Below are 21,353 nucleotides of genomic sequence, written 5' to 3' on the forward strand. Positions count from 1 at the left end.
AGTGCACAAATTCCAGTCCAATTTGCTGACAATACTGGTCTAACCACTCTATCTTTATTATAATACCAAAAAACATCTCGTACTGGGTGCGTGCCATTAGAACAGTCAGTGATTTTAAACTGTCCTCTCTGGGTAAGAGCATCTGCTAAACAATGTAATGTAAATATAAACATCTAGATTTACCTAGAAAAAGGTTTTCTGTTGCTCCAGACAACAAATATAATCCTTCATGTCCAGTGTTGTGGATCATATAACCTGCAAGTCAAACTTCCAGCAAATGACTGACAGGACCTTTATTACACTCACTGCTTCTTGATCGCTGTCTCTCTGCTCTTGCTGGTATTTGATCTCTTTATTTCATTCATTTAAATTTCTTAGATTAAGAAGGACGTACAAAAATATGAGCTTAACACCCTCCTCTGGAGAACTCAGTCTGATGGGAAAGTGTTCCAGAAAAAGGCCGAATTGTGAACTTTGACAGGTTTGTGAACTTAAAAGAGCGGCAAAAACCGGATGGAATATGTTTGGGCTTTTCTCAGTTGTATGTTTTTAAATAGAAAATTGGACCACTTAAGCATATATAGTTAACTTCCCTTTTCCTTCTGAGCCACTGTCACAACTTCACTTCTTTTCTATGATTAATGTAAGTATGTCTGTTACCTACATAAGTAAAAAGTGGCCAGAAATCTCTGTTCAGTGTTGTTTTGCTTGGCAGTCATTCCTCTTTAAATTCACCAGCCATGTATCCAGATGGATATGATGGGAGGATGCTCCAGTTCAAATACACTAATGATCCAGTTTGCTTTCAGCATTCTTATTGCCTGTGTAGATGTTGGTGTGTATGATGTCGTAAGACATTTTAGGTGTTTCAAATAATCACAGGACAACAACATGATCTTGCCAGAATTTATTCTGAGAAATCCATCCAACAAGAGTCTTTCGCGCCTGGATAGCAAGGGCTTTGAGTGGTGAAACAATGATTAGTATAGTTGGTTTAATTAATTATACAGCACATAGTTTAGGAAAATTCAAAATCAAATTGACACAAAAAGTATGATTTCGAGAATAATAGATGTCAAACTAATACCACAAAGATTCATAGTATAGACAGTTGCAACGAAAATCCAATAAGTATTAATCAGGCATGAATATCTATAGTCTGATTAAGGCTCAACACCTCATGAGTAGATTAATCATATTGCTCCTCAGCATGGCATCTTAGAGATAGAACAGCAAAATAAAAAGCCGAACCCAATAAAATGACAGTAAGAGCATGATAAAAAGAACATAAAAGTAAGAATAAACTAAAATAAAGAATCTGATAAAATATCAAAATAATAAAAAACAATAGAGTAGATCATTAGACATACACAGCAAGGAATTAACTGAGTAAAAGCGCATTTAGAAAGTGTACTTTTAAAAAATGTATGGGTTATGTAAATTAAAATGGACAGATTGATAAACTGGCAGACCTGGGAGTTACTAGTAACATTAATTAAGTAAATCACAACAATTACTGACAGTGTTAATTGCCAGTGTTAAATTGACAAAAAAATTATGATTTCCAGAATAATGTCAAACTAATTCCACAAAGATTCATAAACAGTTGCAACAAAAATCCAACAAGTATTAATCAGGCATGAATATTTATAGTCTGCTCAGGGCTCAACACCTCATGAGTAGCTCAATCAAATCGCTTGTCAGCATGGCATCTTAAAGAACACCAAAGATACAGTGGCACCATAGTTACAAAGTGCTTAACAACAGCAAAATAAAAGGCAGAATCCAATAAATGACAATAAAAGCATGATAAAAAAGAACATAAAATCAAGTCAATCAGAGTGTACTTTGACAGATGTCCCTTGGGAAAGTAAAGAAACATTCCAAAATCCAAAATTATGAACCTCTCATTCTTACAACGTGAATAGTGTGAATTTCATTCTGTCAGTTCCAACAAGTCCTCCAACTTAAACGACCACAGAGGTAATTTATACCTGCAATCCAGAAAGACCCTTTGGAGCATCTGTCACTCAAAAGTAACTATAGGTCGTTTCTGGTGACTGAATTTACGACTTATAGTGTTGTTTTTGGTTTTTGAGAGTACAGGTTCAGTTCATTGAATCCAAACTGATATCACGCAGTAGCCAACAATATTAAACTCAATATAGGGGTCAAATGTCCCCTCAGATTTTCTGAAGTCTGTGATTTTTGATTGTAAATCTGATTCTAGCTGTTAGGAGCAGATAGAAAAGTAGCTGAGAACGGAGTGGTCATTAGATATCACTTTTTCTACTCAAAAATATGCTGTGTGTGAACATACCCTTACTAACCAATAAGTACCTGGTTCATCCATGATTGTGTGTATGTGTGTGAGAGATTGTTTGTGTCAGCATGTGTGTTTTCGTGAGTATATGTGTCAGTGTGTGTGTATGTAAGTATGTGTATGTATGTTTGCATTTGCATAACAACATCAATGAAAACAGAGGTGTTTACATGTTAATAGATAACATCCATTTTTCAAATACAAAAGAAGCTACAATGCTATGATGGCAGCATTTGGAATCATTGATACATCAAGGACCATCTCGGCTTTCAATGAAGCCGTGGCCAAAGTACAGCGATGGTGACTCTTGACTCACTCTGATGTATTCTAAGACACTGTGCTGCTCATTAAACATGAAAAAAAATATATGAAGACAAACTAAATTCTGCTCAAAATGAAACAAAAATGAAATTTGACTCAGAGGTAACACAAAAAAGAAAGGTGTTCAAAGGCTTATATTTTACCCCCACTTCCATTACCCTACATTACCTCCATCTTCTTCCTGTCACCTATAGCCATGAGACACAGGAAGCTGTCAAAGTACTAAGACTCAGTGTTCGCTAACACATAACCACAACCAGAATATGAGTCCAAATGCATTACTATCACAATAATCAATGGGCATCTATCATCTTTCTCTATTTTTTCTTTTTTTCCATTGGTTTAACAGTTACTTTAAGGAATTCCTGATACTCAGGTACTCAGGAGTGTTTTTATCTTCATGTTTGTCTTGATTCACCCACTCCATCAGCTGATCTTTCTGATTCTGATCGATGAGTCCCTGCCGGCTGTACACTGTCACAAGATTGGTGTAACCTGCCTTGTAGTAGCCCCTGATGCCTTCCTTTGACATCTCATTATGAGGTGGTCTTCTGTTTTCACCTGGAAGCAGAATGATGGGTGCAATGAACAGTAGGAAAATGTTTAAAAATTGCATGGTTATAGTTGTGCATCCCAAGTGCACTCTGTTATTAAGTATAGTCTCCAAATACCCTGTTTTATCATTTTATTGCCACTTTACTTCAGTAGGATTTGAGAGACTCTGAATCGCTTTTATATCTTGTAACAGCATACAACATCATGATATTATGAAAATCAATTTCCGAATCAGTAAAAGACAGCATGTATGAAAGTAGTGAATCTCCTAATTTTATAAAAGATTATATTTTGTCCTCTTCACTAAAGACTTTGTGTGTTAATTTGTCAGCATACATAAACCACGCCAGCTAGGTCTTACCTAAATCAGCCATAAGTTCCTGTGAGGTCAGAGGGTGAGCCACAATCATAGACTGTTTCAGCATTGTCTCCACATCTCCACTGACAAGACTTTCTGCTAGCAGCTCCCTGTGCGGTAAGAGGAACACAAGAACACCATCTACAGGTCAAGTACGAGATCACTGGATTCATCTGGTTGAACTTTCAGAGGAAAATCTAATATTTACCGGCACTTCATGGCTTGGTGGCTTGAGGCCGTGGTCAGAGCACGTTTGTGATCTTTGGCCAACACCTCCATGGCAATAAGATTCCGCCCATTATTGTCATCCTTTATGCTCTCTATCATTTCGTAGAGTTTTGGATTACTGTTTTTGAGCTGCTCCTGTAGCTCAGGTTTGTCTTTTGTCCTCTCCCAAGCTTTGCGAATGGAATCCTTGGGGGGAACGTGGTCTGCATTCACTGTTCCACTGTTGTTCTTGGATTGTCGAGCATCTATCAACCTGGAAAACAAAAATACATTACTGTTTCATACATGGCCCTTATATATTATGATCTTACTGAAACGTAACTTCATGGACATCAAATAACTGAATAGCAGTTACACTTGGACAAATTTAACACCATGTGACCAGTTCAGACCACAAAGGTTTGAGTGTATTCTGGCGTCTCTCTTGTGGGATTATTAAAGTGACTTACCATTTGTATTTTTCAACAGATGCAAGCTTATAGCTTCTGATAACATCACATTCACCAGGTTTGATTGAGCTGGTACTCTTCAAATATTCCTCTTCGGTAAGAAGTTCAGAATGGCTGGCTCCTCTTGGCCTCGCTCCTCCGGTGATGGTGTATTTTCCAGGGTTTTTGTGGGAGTAGTCATAGCCTCGCTGAAGCTTAAGAATCGGTGCGTACGAAGCAAAGTTTTCCTGAACCTGATCAAAAAGTGTCTCAATATAGTGATTTGCTCACATGAACACATTAACAGAATTTATCCTTGAAGTCACAGTGGTGTTGCTCTCTGACTAATATCCCATCATGCTTTATCTGCTGCAATATCCAATCAGTAAACAGGAAAATTTTACGTTTACAACCAACAATTCAAACATGAGACACCGGCATGATGGGACTGTTCTTCTATTTAAAATCAACACCTTTTCATTAGTTAGTTAGATCAAGCTAAGATGCTCAGTCCCAGATCTCAATAAAAACAACACGGACATGGAAATATGAAGTCAATGTCTACTATATAACCAGACTATAGCTTAGTGGAAAGGCTTAACTTTTGAGGAAGGTCATTAGGCCCCAGGAATCTCTAGTCAGCAGGACTAGTGAGTATTGATCAGTTACCAGAACTATAATAAGCTGCTTTAGATTGCAGCTGAAAGGAGTAGCGCTGCAGCATCTGTGGATGTTTGAAACTTCATTTTTTAAGTAGTAACTTTTTTTTTTTAAGTTTGGTGATTGACAATGAATGTTGATCAAAGCAGCTAAGTTTCTATTTACACTACACCTTCAGTAAAGTATCTCTACAGGAGATCTGACTCTGTCCATGCCCCCTGATACACTCACAGCACTCTTCCCCCTGTGCTGTTACACTCACTTTACATAAAATGTTATCAACCTCTAAGATGGATACTCACTTCATTTTTCACTTTCTCACGAAGCTTCACAGCAGCTCCTTTAAGATCGCTTCGATCACTTCCAGTTGCTTGTGTGATTGCATGATAGAGACTATTCTGGTGCTCTGAGTTCACATTGACCACTGTACCATCATCTTGAACAATGTCAAAATGGCCGCTGTAAAACTGCTGTGAACTGCTTTTCCTGAGAAAGAACAAATGAAATATCTGAATGTATACCTTTTAATCCGCAAATATCACAATCTTATAGGATACTGTAGTTGTACTACTTAATCTGCATATAATTAAATTGAAATTATCAGTGGGATTTTCTCAGTGAACTTACTCTGGTGGCTGCAGTTCTTTTACTTTTGTCAGCTGTAGTGTGATGTTGCCAGCAGACTTGTCTGTTCCTTTGTAATGTTCCTCTGAGAGTCTGTTTTTATGTTCATCATTGACAGTGAGGCGAATCCCTCTACCGTTGAGTAAGCCACTTTTTGTGAGCACAATAAGGTCAACATCTGTGGCAGGGTGATCTACATTGCTTATGTGTTCCATGTAATCCATTAAATCCATCCGTTCCTTCTCTGTTAGCGACTTCTCAGTTCTGTGACTGGCTGATCTCATGTTGTGCTTGTGTCTCTGGTCATCAAAAAAACTTTGAGTTGTATGTTTGTCCATAATCTTATCAACAGCTTTACCAGTAGCATCATTCAACTTGCTTTTAAATGTCTTTGTCAGGATGGAGGTCATATGTCCAGAGCAAGCCTTGATAAATGCTTGGGACACACTGTCTGCAAGGGTGCTCAGAATTTTGTCCTTAAGACGTTGAACATCTGGTAAATTGTGTCGTCCATCTTGATCATATTTCTCTGCATCTTGCTGAAGCTCCTCAATGTCTTTCAATAAAGTAGGAACAAAAGTTTCATCAATGACCCTTTTTGTAGGAACAGAATTCAGTATTTCAATGAAACGGGTAGTGTACTCTGCAACTTTCAAACCTAACTCGGCAGCCTTAATAATACCAGAAAGTTTTCCTTTGTTCATAATGTCTGTTGCTCCATTGCACACCTGAGTGAGTCCACTGATAACCTCATGCACTGTTGTGCAGTCCATCATGAGGTCAGGAATTACTTCTTCAGCTAATACAGCGATTGTTTTAGTCATTTCTTCCTCATCCAATTTGCCAATCTTAAAGTTATCTTTCTGCATGGCTGCTTTTGGGACCTGTGAGCAGATGAAGTCAGTGATAGCTTTATCCAAGTCACGGTTCTGCTTCACTGCTGAAGTAACAACATCCTTAAAAGCTGAATCCAAAATCTTTTTAAAGGCCTCCTTCAGGCCTTCATCAATTGCATAGTTCAAACCAGTGACCACAGCTTGCTTCCCTATTTCCTTTGCAGCGTACTTGGCAGCATATTTGAAGTTCTGCTTTACAACTGTTGAAGTTGTCATCTTTTTCATTGCACTTCCAAAGGTTTGTTTACCAACGGAGGAGATGGCAGACTGAGCAGTTCCTTTGATAGATGAAAACACATGTTTTCCTGACTTGATGATATCCCTGGCAACAGATGAGAAGGACTTAGTACCATTAAGCAGGGATTTTGTTACCTTGTACACTGCAGTGACAGCTTTCTTGATGGCACTGAATCCAGCAGTAAGCAACGACATACCAATGCTGATACTCTTGGATATTGCCCATTGTACCCAGTCAAACGTTCCTTTTACCATGCCCTCTATTCCACTGATCATGTCTGATACTCCCTCATTTATCAGGCTAAGTCCGATCTGACTTGCAGTGCCAAATGAAAAGGCACAAACAAGAATCCCAGCCAACACCTGGATGGCTCCGATGAAGAAGCAAATGAGAGCATCAATACAAAACTTGGGTTTCTTTTTCACCTCAAAAACAATACCAAGGCCAAGCTCATAGAGTGCCATTAGCTCATTTGTGGTGATGAAATCTTTTTCCTCTAACAACATGTAGACCGAACGTTCCTCTGTTATTGCATCACTGTTGTCTTTTTCCAGCTCCACAAGTTTCTTCAATGCATTATCAATGTATGTCGTCCACGACTTGAAGATGTTCATTCTGGCCTCCATTTGACTCTGAAAGTTGTTGCTGTGTGGTTTCAGTTTGTCAGTAACAGACATCTGACAAGAAACCATTGTGTTTGATGTTTCTGAGATATAAACACCCACGGACTTTTTAGCCTGCTCCAACAGTTCCCTTGCCTCTGCTTTATAGTCACCCTTGGCCAGGTTGAGGGTGATGTATGCCTGGTTATAGAGTGCCACAGCTTTGTACATTCGGTCAGAGTTTGCTGCCTTCTGCCAACAGGATTTAGCTCCATAGTCATTTGTTTTGTCTCTGCAGTGTTTGTCAGTCCTGAGAATGGCTTGCTTAATGTGATCATAGAAATTGTCACTTTCCCCTTGCAAGAGCTTTCCCTTAGTTTCATTCATTGTCTTGATGAGGTCTGCCTGAAGGTCACTGATGTCATCATGTCTGTTGATATGCTCCTCATGAAGAGTCAGCCACAATGCCCATGCTTCTTTCAAAGCATTCAGGGCTGGCTGATAATCAAACTTTTGTTTGTTTCCTATTTTCTTGTACTCCTGGTCAAAGTCCACGAGGGATTGACAAAATGTGGAAAAAAGTTTTTCCTTCAAGTCTATTTCTACCAGCTCATCACTTTCCATTTCACTTATACGCTTTACTTCATACTCTTCTCTGAGCTGTCGCATTATCTCAACAGACTGACCTTGGTAAGCTGGAGCAAGATGATCCTGGTTCAGAACCATCTGGACCATGCCGGGGTTTCCTTTCCGAGCAGTGCGACCAAAGATTTGTTTCTCCACTCTTCGATTGCGTGGGAAGTGCGTGAGAAGCACAAAGAGGCCACCACATTCATTTACTTTTTCCTCAACCTTGATGTCTGTTCCTCTCCCTCCAAGGTTTGTTGCAATGATAATCCTCCCTCCACTAAATTCATCTTTCTCAATGTTGTGTCTCTCACTAATTGTGTACATCGTGATCTGGTGTGGCTTAAATCTCTCTTCGTCTTGCATTTTCACATGTAGCTCATTTGCTGTCTTGACATCTTCACATATCACCAGGACAACTTGTCCTCTACTTGCCACTTTCCAGGTAGTATCACAAACAGTCTGGATCCATTGGTCATTGCCCCCATTCACCTGCAGGGCTGGCAACTCAACCACTTTTTTATGACGATGAGCTGGAATAGTATAGCTCTTTGTTCTGTAATGCCTTTCCAGAAAGTCTCTCTCTGCATCTCCCCCTAATGTGCCAGAAACACCAAATATGCCATTTCCATGGATGTACCGTTTAAAGTAATGGAAGTTAGACATGTAGTTGGTCACACTGGACAAAGGTGAAATTGCAAGCTGATGTTTCATCTCCAAAAACTGCTGGAGTCCATTACCCCACTTCTTGTTTTTCTCCAACACCCCACTTGCTTTGAAGTCCACTGGAATTATGGCATCATACTGATGCTTGTCAGGATCACTGGCAGCTACGTTGTCAGCAGCTGGTGAAATGTCGATCATGTACTCTCTGCCCTGAGTCATCTCAATGGCCCTCAAGGCATTCTCAACAAACACTGGCAACTGATTTTCAACATATCCCTTCAAGAAGTGAGGGATAATGATGAAGTTGTCATGTTTATCAGAATCAGAACATTCATCTGAGTACTTAATACAGGACTTCACTGCACTCACAGTTGCTTCAATGAGAGATTTTTCTGACATGATTTCACATGCTAATCCATTTTCAAGGAGTAACATGCTGACTTCTAAGTCAGCATGTCTTTCCTCAGTCCCGTAACGTTTGGCTTTGTTGTTCTCTTCAGAATAGCACTCAAAAGCCACACTGTTCTCCATTACTTCCTGAAATATACGCAGCAGATCATACTGTTGTGAAACTCCTATTTTCTTCATGACTTGTTCAATCGCTCTCCAGCTGTCATCCTGGTAGTCATCACCTGTGTTTTCTGTTTCTGTCTTACTCATAGCTTGCCTCAATGTCTCAACATCCTCTGGTGAAAAGAACCCCAAATCCACACCTGGCAGCAAAATGTCAAAGGCTGAGAAGCTGTCAGATGGTTCTGATCCCATAACAGCAGATGTTGCTGCCTTATGGAAATGTTGGATCCTTGTTGCCCATTTTATCTCACCTGTATCTAGCATTTCAATTGGTTGACAAGTAGATGTCATTGTCCAAATGTTGGCAAGAATTTGGTCCATATGCCTCAAACCGCTGGCTTCATGAGACAGGAATGTCACTTGAACTCCATTATCCAAGGTCATGTAGTCCACTTCATCCACTATCACTAGCTCAAATCCTCTTGTTCCACGGGTAGTTCTCCTCTCAAACTCTTGTTTTAATGTGTCTGCTGCAAAAGCACCAACAGTGCCATACACAACTTGTTGTGTGTATGCCTCTTCTAACAACTTGTCTGGTTCCACAGAGGAAGATTGTTTGGAGAGGGGTGGGGGTACTACAGATGATGTGACACCAAACTTTTTAAAAAACTTCTCCCACTCCCTCTGGTCTCGTCGTGCAAGAACTGGAGAGCTTGTCACAATGTCCACCTTTATTCCACGAATAGCCTGGATTGCGGCGAACATTGCCAAAATGGAAGATTTCCCTTCACCTGTGCCAATCTCAAGGAGACAGCCTTTATTTTCAGTTAGCTGTGACAGTAGGAGCAAAAGTAATGATGCCAACTGAGTCTGTCTTGGAAAATAGCCTTTAATGCCTTTGGGCTCATTTGTTGTGCTGTCTTGCACGGCTACAGACATTCCAATCAACACTTCCTTCAGAGTATTGATATCTGGGTTTGCAAAATCAAGAGATTTAATCTTCATCTTGAGATCCTCTATATCCTCCTCAGTAAGATCTTTCTTCCAATATTTTGGAAGTTCTGTTTCCATGTGTCTGAGAACATCCTCAATCACTGTCAGAATATTCTCTGGGCACTGGGATTCAGAGAGTTCCATTAAAATGGTGTCAGTATCTTTGTCCTTGTCTTCTTTTACTTGTTGTTGTAGAAACATTAGTGGTTCTTGCGTCTTCAGAGCAGAGAGGGTGAGGAGGCAGTTTAGCCTGTAGGTCTGTACCATGTGGAGGACTTGGGGAATCTGATTGCGGTCTATTGATGAAGCTTTGCGAATGAAGAGCATTATTTCCGTTGGTGTCCAGATGTTATTGAACAGTATTTGACCCAGAGTCTCCCTGCTTTTTGGTAAAAGCTCTGAAACTGCATCAAGAATTCTCAAGGAAATCGGCTCAGCCAGAGTTGGATTTGTGACGTAAAGTTCCTCAACCAAACAGAAAAGGAACTCATACTTCTTCTCCCAGTGAAGTAAATGATCACTTTCATCTTCAGTCTCAGTGGTGCCCTGAAGAGTTAACTTCAGAACTGCCTCAAGAATGGTGAGTTTCTCAGTCAGAGAAAGTTCCTCATATCCCACAGCATGGTCAAACGTAAACTGAGACCACTCTGGAAGCTTGTTTTCTCTGCAATATTGAACCGTCAGTTCATTATGAAGTGTTTTAATCCTGTCCTCAAGCCCGCAGTCCTGCAAGTCTTCACTCTCTGTGATTTCATATTTTGACAGAAGTTCTTTGAATTTCTTCTCTACATCTGCAAGCTACATGGGATATTAACAAAAAAGAAAGAATACAGAAGAGGGGATGCACCTGAATTAAAAATGCACAGTTATATTTGATTTTGTAAGGTTTTCAAATACTATATTTGTAAAAGGATTTTCTTTAGTTGTATAGAGCAAGGGTCAGGAACCTATGATTTGTTTCATTCCTGGATTTTATATGGCTCTCAAATATTCCAATGTTGACTGAAATACAATAAATAAAAAATGATGCTGCAACTTAAAAGTATCAATGTAATTGATTAATTCATAGTAATTATACAAAATCATAAATAGTATTTCAAAATAGTAAGCTTTTGCTCTTACAAGTGCCTCTTTTTTTTGATCCACAGCTGTAGGCTAATTGAAGAATAACAAAGGCCAAATATCGGCCAAACTTTATTTTGAGCGGTCCCTTGTAGATGACTTACAAAATATCAGCAGACTATCAGAAACATAAAAACAACACCTCAGTAACGAATATCAGTTGACTGATGTCTTATATTTATGTGTTGAATATATGTTGACAACAAACATTAGAATTATGAATTTATGTGTTCAGTAATTATTAAGGTAAACATCTATTAATATGAACTTGGACACTCCAAATGAAGTGAAAGACAACTGAACTCAGTAGACTGTCAACATACTTTAGGTTTAGGATAATGGTAAGGTTAGGTTTAGGGCTGGGGTTAAGGATTCATAAGTTAAGTAACTTTGTAGGTAAACGTCAACAGATGTGAACTTGGACACTCCAAATAAAAGATTATCAACAGACTTGATTTCATCTGGGTTATGCATAGTCTGTTTATAGCTTACAACTCATCTATAAAGAACTACTCTGGATATGTTATGGATAGTTTGTAGATAGCTCTCACATCACTTGCAAGGGATCATACCAATAAAGTGTTACCCAAATCACTTCTGACAAAAGCTGGTTTTTAAATGCAAGGTGTGCATTATGTACCTAAATACCTGAAGAAGTAGAAATTAATAGGAACAAAGTGATAAGATGGGAAAAAGATGAGCATTATTTATTTCAGTTAAACGGACAGCTGCATATGAATTTGTGGAGAGATCAGGGTCAATGACATGTCCATAATCGAGGGAGCATTTTGCTTTTTTCAAAAACTAGACCGGTATATCCGTTCTTCCTCAATTTTCAAAAATATTAAAGAAATTATTTGCTAAACAACTCGACCTTTTCATTGGTAAATATGAATTATTAAATAAACACCAGTATGAATTTAGGGAAAACTACTATCTATGCAGGATGATAGATGATGATTTCCAATGATACCATGATCTCCAACGGAGATGGTAGAAGAAATAACAAAGGCAATGGAAAATGTTGTATTGGTATTTATATTGACCTACAGAAGGCTTTTGATACTATAGATCACAGCCAATTACTGTGAAAAGTGGAAAAGTAAGGGATAAGAGGTATAGCTTACTATTGGCTGAAAAGCTACATGGAAAATAGACAGCATGCAGTGTGTGCAAATTAATGGGCCCTATCGTAACGATCTAAAGTGCACGGTCTGAAGCACATGGCACAAGTGCATTTAGGGTGTGTCCAAATCCACTTTTCTATTTTAATGGCGGAAAAAATGGTTGATGCACCAGGCGCATGGTTCAGAGGGGTTGTCCATAGTCTCCTAATTAATCATGGGTTTATGGTGTAACATGCAATAAACCAATCAGAGTGTCATCTCCCATTCCCTTTAAGAGCCAGATGCGCTTGTACCTTGGTGGATGCTATTATGATGGCGCATTTGCCAAGTAGTAAGAAGGGATGCTTCTCTGTAGAGGAAACGTCCCTGGAAAGGTTTGGTTGAAGTTATTTCATTAAAGGGGCTCACAACAGTTACTGAAAGCAGGGGTTGCCTCAATAAATACATTAATAAGTTAATTGTTTTTGTCTCATTTTTGTAACTGGGTTCTGTTTATCTAGTTGTTGGACTTGTGTAAAAATCTGATCATGTTTTAGGTCATTTTTATGCAGAAATATAGAACATTCTAAAGGATTCACAAACTTTCAAGCAGCAGTTTATTTAAAATCAACCTCACCTTGGGATATTTTTTCCCTTATCTGCTAATTTTGCATTTTTGTTTACATGAGGTACAGCAATCTGAAAGGTCAAAGCCTAGCTTGCACATCTGCTGCTACAACTGAATGCAGACATACACTTCTTTTAACCTTTTAACAGGCCTTACCAAGTGAAGCATGTAGAGGCAAACACTATGTTGACCAAGAAGTGGTTACCCATGACAACCCGCAGTGAAACATGGACAATTGTGTTTTTAGCAATGCCCAATCAGATCTCAGCACTGGGACAGTATAAGTGAAAAATATTTAAATTTGTAAAAGAAATTTAGATTGTTTGGGTAAAAAGGTTCCTGACCCCTGATATAGACGCTGATTTTGAAAGTAGCTCATTAATGCCATACCTCATTCCTCTCGATTGCAGCTGCATCATCCTCTATTTGCTGGTGGAGAACTTGTGTGCGCTCATGATGGTGCACCTGACCTTTGAAGCTCTGTTTCTGACGAAGCTTCTCCCTCGATCGAGACAGTTTCTCTCTGGAGATCTCACTCTCTCTGTCTATCTCCTCTTGAATCCTTTGCTCCCGTTCCAGACGCTCCTGTCGTCTTCTCTCCTCCTCCCGCTGGTCTTCCTCCTGTTTTCCTGTTGAAAAGATTCATACGTTAAGTTTTTTTTATTCTTTCCATCAGAGGATATGCTTTGGTTTGATAATTTTTTTCATTACCAAAGCAAATCGATACTTTTTACATCAGTGTTTGTGTTGTGTGCTAATGAACAAGTAATTTTTGGGGGCCAATCAATGGAGCTCTAGCTAAAGTTCAGTCAGGAAGAATATCTTTCCATGCATAAGCTATAGTTATATTTCTCATACCATCATGCAATTCACATCTCTCAGGCATGCTCACTCATAATTTCCTTTGCTGTCATTATCTGGGCATCCATTGAGCTATCAGCTGGTCACATCAGCTGGTCACATCTAACCAATAGCACAGTGATATACCTTCACTGTCAGCCTATAATATTGCGACTGTCTTCTTAAATACGTTTTGTCTTTCTCTGCCTTTAGTGCTTTCATATTGCCATTTGATGCACCCCTCCACCTCCCCATCACCTCTGGTCTTTGCAGATTCATCAGTTCATCATTTCATCAACCTGTTCAGTCTCATCAGTCTCAGCAGAAGACATCAGCCACTACCACCAGTGTCTGGACTCCATGGGGGGATTTATCTCGCTGCTGATCAGGACTGATGTCCCTCGATTACAAAATCTCCCTGCAGTGTCTAAACGCCAAAGACTTATGAAAAGACTAATTATCAGTATCATCTGTATAATAAACAATTATCTTTGCTTCATTATCTTGTCTTTCCTGATGTTTTTGTTATATGTTACAATGTCACATGTTAGGGAAAGTTCTCAAGATTAATTTCAGGTACAGACTAAATGCATAATTTTCCATTTAAAATTATACAAGGAATTATTCAAAGCTGCTTTAATCGATTTCCTGCCTCTAGCATTTGGAAAGGAATTGCAACAGTAATTCAAAACAAAACTTTTGTTTGTACTGAGTTGCTCTGAGTTCCTCTTGCTCAACTACCCTCCCAGTAGGGTAAGGTTATAAAAACTTCTTCATTTATCTTACTGAGGAAGTTATTTTCTGTGCTTAGTTCATGTACAACTAGATTCACTAGTTTATGATACCACACAGTGTTAGTGGGTAACAAGGGATTGTTTGATTGTCCAGCCTGGCTCATATTCACAGGAAAGATCATTCCAACATATCCTCAGATTGCACATGGCTATTTTTTGCTATGTTAATGCTGAAAACTTTAATGAATTCAGACAGATTCTTTCAGACTCATGACCACAAATGTACGGAAAATCTAACTTACATGACCTAACAAACACACCCTTCACAGTCAACGGCACCAAGGAAGAATCCCTACCAACCATAGTTTGTATGTTTGGATCTTCTTTTTGACTTAAACTGTATCTGAAATAAACTAGTAATTAACATTAATGATAAATTGTGACAACTCACCATAGTTGGGACACGTTGCAACACTCCCCTCTGTATTGCAATGCCACTCAATGCGTGAGCGGTCAAAGCTCTCTCTGATGGTGAATGTGGGGTCGCCTTTGTGAGAATTGTATTCAGTTCCAAAACTATTCCAAGTATGACTGTGGTATCTCAGATAAATGAAGCACCAGATATCACGCTTCTCTTCATACTGTTCAGTACGGCCAGGGTATACACAACGAAACCCCTAAGAGACAAAAAGAAAAGATCATTTTGATTAACCAGGCTGTGGAAATGTAGTATCACTGCACACATGACACAGCAATTACACACACATTAAGAGTTATTCATATAGAACATTGAAGATGCTTACTGTGCATTTTTAAATGAAAAGTTAAATACAATAAAATATATAATACAATAATGTCAGTCTAGTGTATTAAGATTTCATGATCTTGCTGTTGCATGTGGACCATTAGGGCCCTTTGGATCCCTGAACACATGCAAATGGTATTTCATTATAAACGCAAACTCGCGTGAAATTTCTCCCCACCCTTTGATTTTGGCACAAACCATTTTTCAAATAGATACACTATAAATATTCACTTGCTTCATTAATGCTGAGATTTTTATTTGACATTTTCTTAGTAGGCTATTCAACATTAACAATGTGATGCAGTTAAACAATAAATAAACTTAAGGTGCGTAATCATTTTCCTTTTATCTATGTCCCAAGTGCAAATCCTCATTCCCAACTCATTGAATACAGCCACTTGGTCAAGAGCCCCTCATGTCACATCTCTGCACTGCAGTTCCTCGAATGGCCACTTGAGGCTCCAAAAGTGAGTCAATTCCCATAGACCCCCATGTTAAACTTTCCAACTTTACAGCAGGAATAAACATATTTACAGCCTGGTACAAAAAATGGCTTTGGTCTTTATATGCATAATTAAGGACATGGCCACTTTGAGTGATAGGTTGATAGCTGCTAGGTGTCTTGTTTCAGCAATGAGGCTTCATTCAACTGCCTCAGCTCCACCTCTTTGCCCATTTAGGAGTCAGGCAGAGTCAGGAAATGCCAAGATGGCAACGGCCAGAGCTGCCCACTTTGAGCTTCAAACCGCTCCTCAGAAATCAATGGGTGACGTCATGGTGGCTATGTCCATATTTTTTACAGTCCATGATCTCAACACCATGAAGGTCGAACCCAGTTCTGGATCTGAGATGTGAATTCAATGTGGAAGTGCCTTAAACCTGCATTCTCTCTAATAGCCAACAGGGGGCGACTCCTCTGATTCTAAAAAGAAGTCTGATTGTAGGGAAGTCTATGAGAAAATGACCCTACTTCTCACTTGATTTATTACCTCAGTAAACACTTTCCTAATGAGTTTATGGTCTCAATCACTAGTTTCAAGTCTTCTTCAATACAGCATGATGTTCATTTTGTAAATTATGGTCTCATTTAATTTACATTTGACAATAAATAAGGGTATGCTTTAGGGTATGCTACTTTGTGATTGACAAGTTGCCACCATGGCAACAACGTTGGTTAGCTAACATTACCAAGGCGTAACCCTAGATTCACAGAGTATAGGCGTAGCCGTCATTATTTCAGTGTTTTCAGTTCATGAAAGTTAATTGTAACATTTTAATTGCCTAAAAAAGTCTTGTTCAGCATTTGATAGCACTAAAAGACCCTCTAAGCAGTTGGATGTTCATTTCATTTGAATAAATTACAATGATATAGACTCGCTGTCATTTTTGGCTGATTGTATTGCAATGGGTCTCACTGACTCAACTCAAGGCATCCACATGTGCTGCACAGGTCCGTCGGTGCCCGCAGAAAAAAAAACGTTGGATTTCTTAGGATGAAAAAAAAACGAAAAAATGTTTTGGACCTAAATTAAGTTTATTTGTTCTCTAAAATTTCCTCATACAGTGTAGTTTATGCTTTCAATGCCAGTTTGTTGGTGACGTGCGTGCTATAGTATTCAGGCTACATGCATCCCCTAGTTTAACATTTACATGCTTGGAATCAAGCCTTCGACTTCTAAATGCCTTAACTCTGTTAGAGGTTGGAATATTTTAATTGAAGAGAAACAACCCTATGGAAGCCTGTAGGGGAGTTAATTAAAATGATAATGTAAACTTGAAAATGAAAATGTAAGATCAAGATCAGATCAAGCCGGGCAGGAAACCAGACACAGGAACAACATAGAGCATCCAGTCAAAATAAAACGCCATGTGCCAGTGAGGGACCGTTGGTTATATACAGTGAATGGTTACATATCATAACCACAGATGTCAAATTGATGAGGTTATTAATTAGCCTGAGCACAGCCTGTAATAAGAAGTTACCCCTTTGTTGTGATTTGTTTTGACTCTATAAAATGCTAAAATCTCTTGTAGTTTGCTGTTAGCATGGTGCTAGCATTAGCCAATTGACCGGATGCTCTATGCCATTTTATTGTGACTTAAATATTACTTGCATAAGTGGAAAATCAAGATACATTGTTAATATTGCATTTAATTTTCAAATCTGAAATAATATTTGAATATTGTCCACTGTACAGTGCGGTATGACTTTGAAAATTAAATGTCAAACAGCTTTTCGATTTTCATTTTAATATAGTCATAGAACGCCCAAACGAGTACGTGAAAATGGAAATGCAAATTGTATAATTCCATTTTCATTTTTACTGAAATAACATACAAATGTGGAAAATTATAATGCCATTGTGGAATTACATTTTAATTTTCAAGTTTACATGATCATTTCAATAAAGATCCCTATGGGCTTCCATACAAATCTGAGTTCAGGTAAATATTTATTTTCCAGAATCTCAAATAGTTGGAAATGTCAAATTAACGTAAGGGTCTCAATACCGACGTAACTGTCAGTCTTTAGCATCCCGAGTGAGACATAATGGGAATTATACTGAATTCTAAATAACTAAATATGACTAATATGACGCTAGAAGGCCTCCACAGTGTCGAGATGTGACGTGAGAGGCTTTTGACAAAGAGGCTGCATTTGAAGAATTAGGAATGAGAATGTGTTGGTCCTAAATGATGAAATAGAAGGTAAAAACATAAAAAATCCGAATCACAGAAAAATAAATGACCACCAATCACACCAGCCAATCACTGATATCCCAACCTTGTGACTTGAAACAGGCAGGCAACACCTGTAATACACTGCCATAATTCAGTCAGCCAAGAAAGAACAGAACTAACTAAGTTTTATCTGTTACTAGATTAAATTGTTTGGTGGTTATATGACTCATATGAGTAAGCAACACAAAAAGAACAAAAAGTCAACATTTAACAGTTGTTCATACATGACCAAAATTATTGATATAAAGATTTTTTCAAATTGATGACATACTGAATTCTTCAAAAGTATGAACAAAGTTATTATTATGAACAAACAAACAAACTCACCCCTGTTTTTGAGTTGGAGAAGTACCAGGTGTAAGGAGTCTCATTCCTCACTGAAACTTTGGCACCCATGGTTCAGGATCTGTTAAAGAAACATGGTTTTAAAACATAAGTGAGTGGATCTGTATTAAATCTTTAGTCTATTGGTTTAGTTAGATTAAAGATTGCTCAAATGTTAGTTCTTGTTCTAAATAAATAGACATATCAAGACAACTAAAGTAAACCACAGTTATAATTGCTAATAAACAGTTAAAAAGGAGAAGCTGTAGAAGAGATAAAGCACAAACCTGCTTCTACTCTTGCTGTGATCTGTCCATGGCTGAAAGCTCAGGCCTCTATGTGGAGGATCACACTGTACACTGTTCACAGACTGGTGGACTTATTTATATAGTATATTGAGGACGTGACAAACTGTCTCATAAAAAAAATGAAATAAAAAGTCGCCCTACTTTTACAGCATGACACTCTGTTAATGATTCATCAGTAGACCACAAGATTAAAAGAAAGAAAAAAACTTTTACAGCCAAGCAGCACTCCATGCATCTGTTTGTTGACTGAGAAAAAAAAGTATTAAAAATGTCATATCATTTCAGTATTCAAGGAGATTCCTTCTCCACCAATCCCACTGCAGGAAACTCTCTCATCTGTATGCAAGTCCACATTTCACTCAAAATTTCTGCACCAGTCATTGAGACTAGCTGCTTACTACTGTTTGGGAATGGAGATGATGGTGGTTGATTTGAAGCAGGTGAGGACAGTCTGGAGGAAGAGGGGTGCGGGGATGTGGAGCAGCTGAGGTTTTCAGTGGGGACAGGGGTATTGCAGGAAGGCAACGGTGGCTGGCAGGGAGGTGGGGGGGGGGGGGGGGGGGGGGGGGGGTCATCAGGAGGAGCAGAGTAGAGGCAGGACATGCTGGTCTAACAGAGGAGCCAAACCTGCCGTAAAAGGAATAGAGTTTGTCCGGGAGGGTGGGTGCTGTGTCTGAGATTTCTTGTTTTTTTCCTTTGAAGTCTGTAATAGTTTGGAGTCATTGCCATAAGTGCCTTTGCTTGGTAAACGTCAGTTTGGACTCCATCTGTTGACTGTATTCCCCCTTTGCCTGTTTAATTGTTGTGTTGGAGATTTAAGGTTCATTACTGAAGTGTGGAGGATAATCTTTGAACTGGTCACTCTTCATAGACAGACAGCTGGATACTGGACTCTCTGCTCTCTGTCTTTGGTACTGACCTCTGCAAACACAAAGATTTTTTTATTCATGTCATGTCAATCACTGATAAATTCTCTGATGAACTCTCAACTGACTTCCTGCAGTGACGTCAGCATCAAACAGCACAGATAACACTGAAGGATGGAAGAAATACACTAGAATCCATAAACAGCATCGTTGTGTCAATCAATCATTAAACATGGCCAGTTTCCATCTGCTGATGACCTGTCTCACATTAGCTCCAAAGACCTAGAGTGATGCAATGGTAAGACAATGGCATTATAAGTTTGCAGCCTTTTACCGACATCACCGTCTGTAACAACTGCAGACGTGTCAGCAGAAAATAAGTTCATCCTGGTTCTTCAAGTCTATCAGTGTATTAAAACTGACTGCTGAGGTTGACTGCTTCTTGTGAAACTGAAAAGAAATTTTTACTTACAAAAAGTGTACTAATTTTTTCTGCCGCTGATAAAAATCACAGATAAAAAAAATACATTTGTTAGAACGGGTGTAGCCTGGATGGTACATTTCATGGTGCAATTCTGTCTTTTATAATTACAATAAAACTGAACCTTAATATCAGCAATCAAAGGGGTGTATTGGTTGTGAATACACTTGATAAGTTACCATGTAGCAGAGTTTACAACAGTTAGCATGACAATAAAACTGAACCTTTAACCTTAATCTTACCAATCAAAGGGGTGTATTGGTTGTGATTACAGTTGATAAGTTGGGATGTAGGAGAGTTTACAACAGTTGGCATGATAAATTTACAGCCTAAATGATGAGATTAGACATCAAAGGTTTACTGTAGACATTGTTTGAGCAATAACACCACGCAGTACTAATGTCAGTCTGAACATGGCCTTATGAGTCTGGTGATTTTTTATAGTTTTCAACAAATCTCACATTTGGATCCAAACCAACAATGAACTGATCTACTAACAAGTATTGTGTGTGTGTCAAAGCTGATATATCTTATTCCTCTGTGTTTTAGACCTCTGTTGTTGTCCAAAAACAATAAAACTGAACCTTTAACATTGTTAGGACCCCTAGTCATTGTTATATTGTTTTTGTCCATAATCCTGAATATTGTGCAACATTGTTTTTAAGAGAGGGAGAGCTCTCTTTTCTTGTGAGGATCTGTTTAATGACAGATGCAGGTGTATTTTCCTTATATTGTACTTTGTAAACAGCTGAGACCTTTAAAACTTCATGAAGCAGTAGGGGTGAATCACCATTTTCTTTTGAGCACAGTTCAGGTTCAGAAAATGTCTTTTGTTTATTCTCTTTCGTTTGTTTAGGGATTAGTCAGAATTATTTTGATAAGCTAGTTGGTTTTGTTTATTGTTTTGGCCTTTGGTTCATCCTGAAGTCAGGCTTCATTGATTGAAAGTTAAATGGTAAATGGACTGTACTTGTACAGCGCCTTTCTAGTCTTCTGACCACTCAAAGCGCTTTTACACTACGTGTCACATTCACCCATTCACACACATTCATACGCTGAATGGGTACAGGGGCTACCATGCAAGGTCCCAACCTGCCCATCAGAGGGAACTAACCATTCACACACATTCACACACTGATGGCACAGCCAGCGTGGCAATTTCAGGTTCAACAGGACACTTCAACATGCAGACTGGAGGAGCTTTGAATCGAACCGCTGATCTTCTGATTAGTGGACGACCTGTTCTACCTCCTGAGCCACAGCCGCCCCCTAGAAATCAGTAACAAGAAATCCAGTTATCTTCCACTGGCTGTATATACTGCTCACTCTGTGTAGCAATAAATTGCTCACTTTTTGCATCCATCT

The 21,353-nt window shown here is 38.8% G+C and overlaps 1 protein-coding gene across 1 annotated transcript; it reads right to left on the reverse strand.

The window, feature by feature from the left end:
• Window positions 1-1,867: 1,867 nt before the first annotated feature.
• On the reverse strand, window positions 1,868-19,021 carry LOC137185193 (uncharacterized). Its single transcript, XM_067593513.1, has 10 exons — window positions 18,621-19,021; window positions 18,337-18,415; window positions 14,914-15,139; window positions 13,279-13,517; window positions 5,501-10,830; window positions 5,176-5,359; window positions 4,235-4,467; window positions 3,766-4,038; window positions 3,561-3,667; window positions 1,868-3,205 (listed from the first exon to the last, which is right to left on the reverse strand). Exons 2-10 carry the CDS (start codon window positions 18,403-18,405, stop codon window positions 2,994-2,996), a joined length of 6,873 nt encoding a protein of 2,290 aa, XP_067449614.1. The 5' UTR covers window positions 18,406-18,415; window positions 18,621-19,021; the 3' UTR covers window positions 1,868-2,993.
• Between the last annotated feature and the right edge of the window lie 2,332 nt (window positions 19,022-21,353).

Source organism: Thunnus thynnus, chromosome 6 (genome assembly GCF_963924715.1).
Source record: "Thunnus thynnus chromosome 6, fThuThy2.1, whole genome shotgun sequence".
NCBI lineage: Eukaryota > Metazoa > Chordata > Actinopteri > Scombriformes > Scombridae > Thunnus > Thunnus thynnus.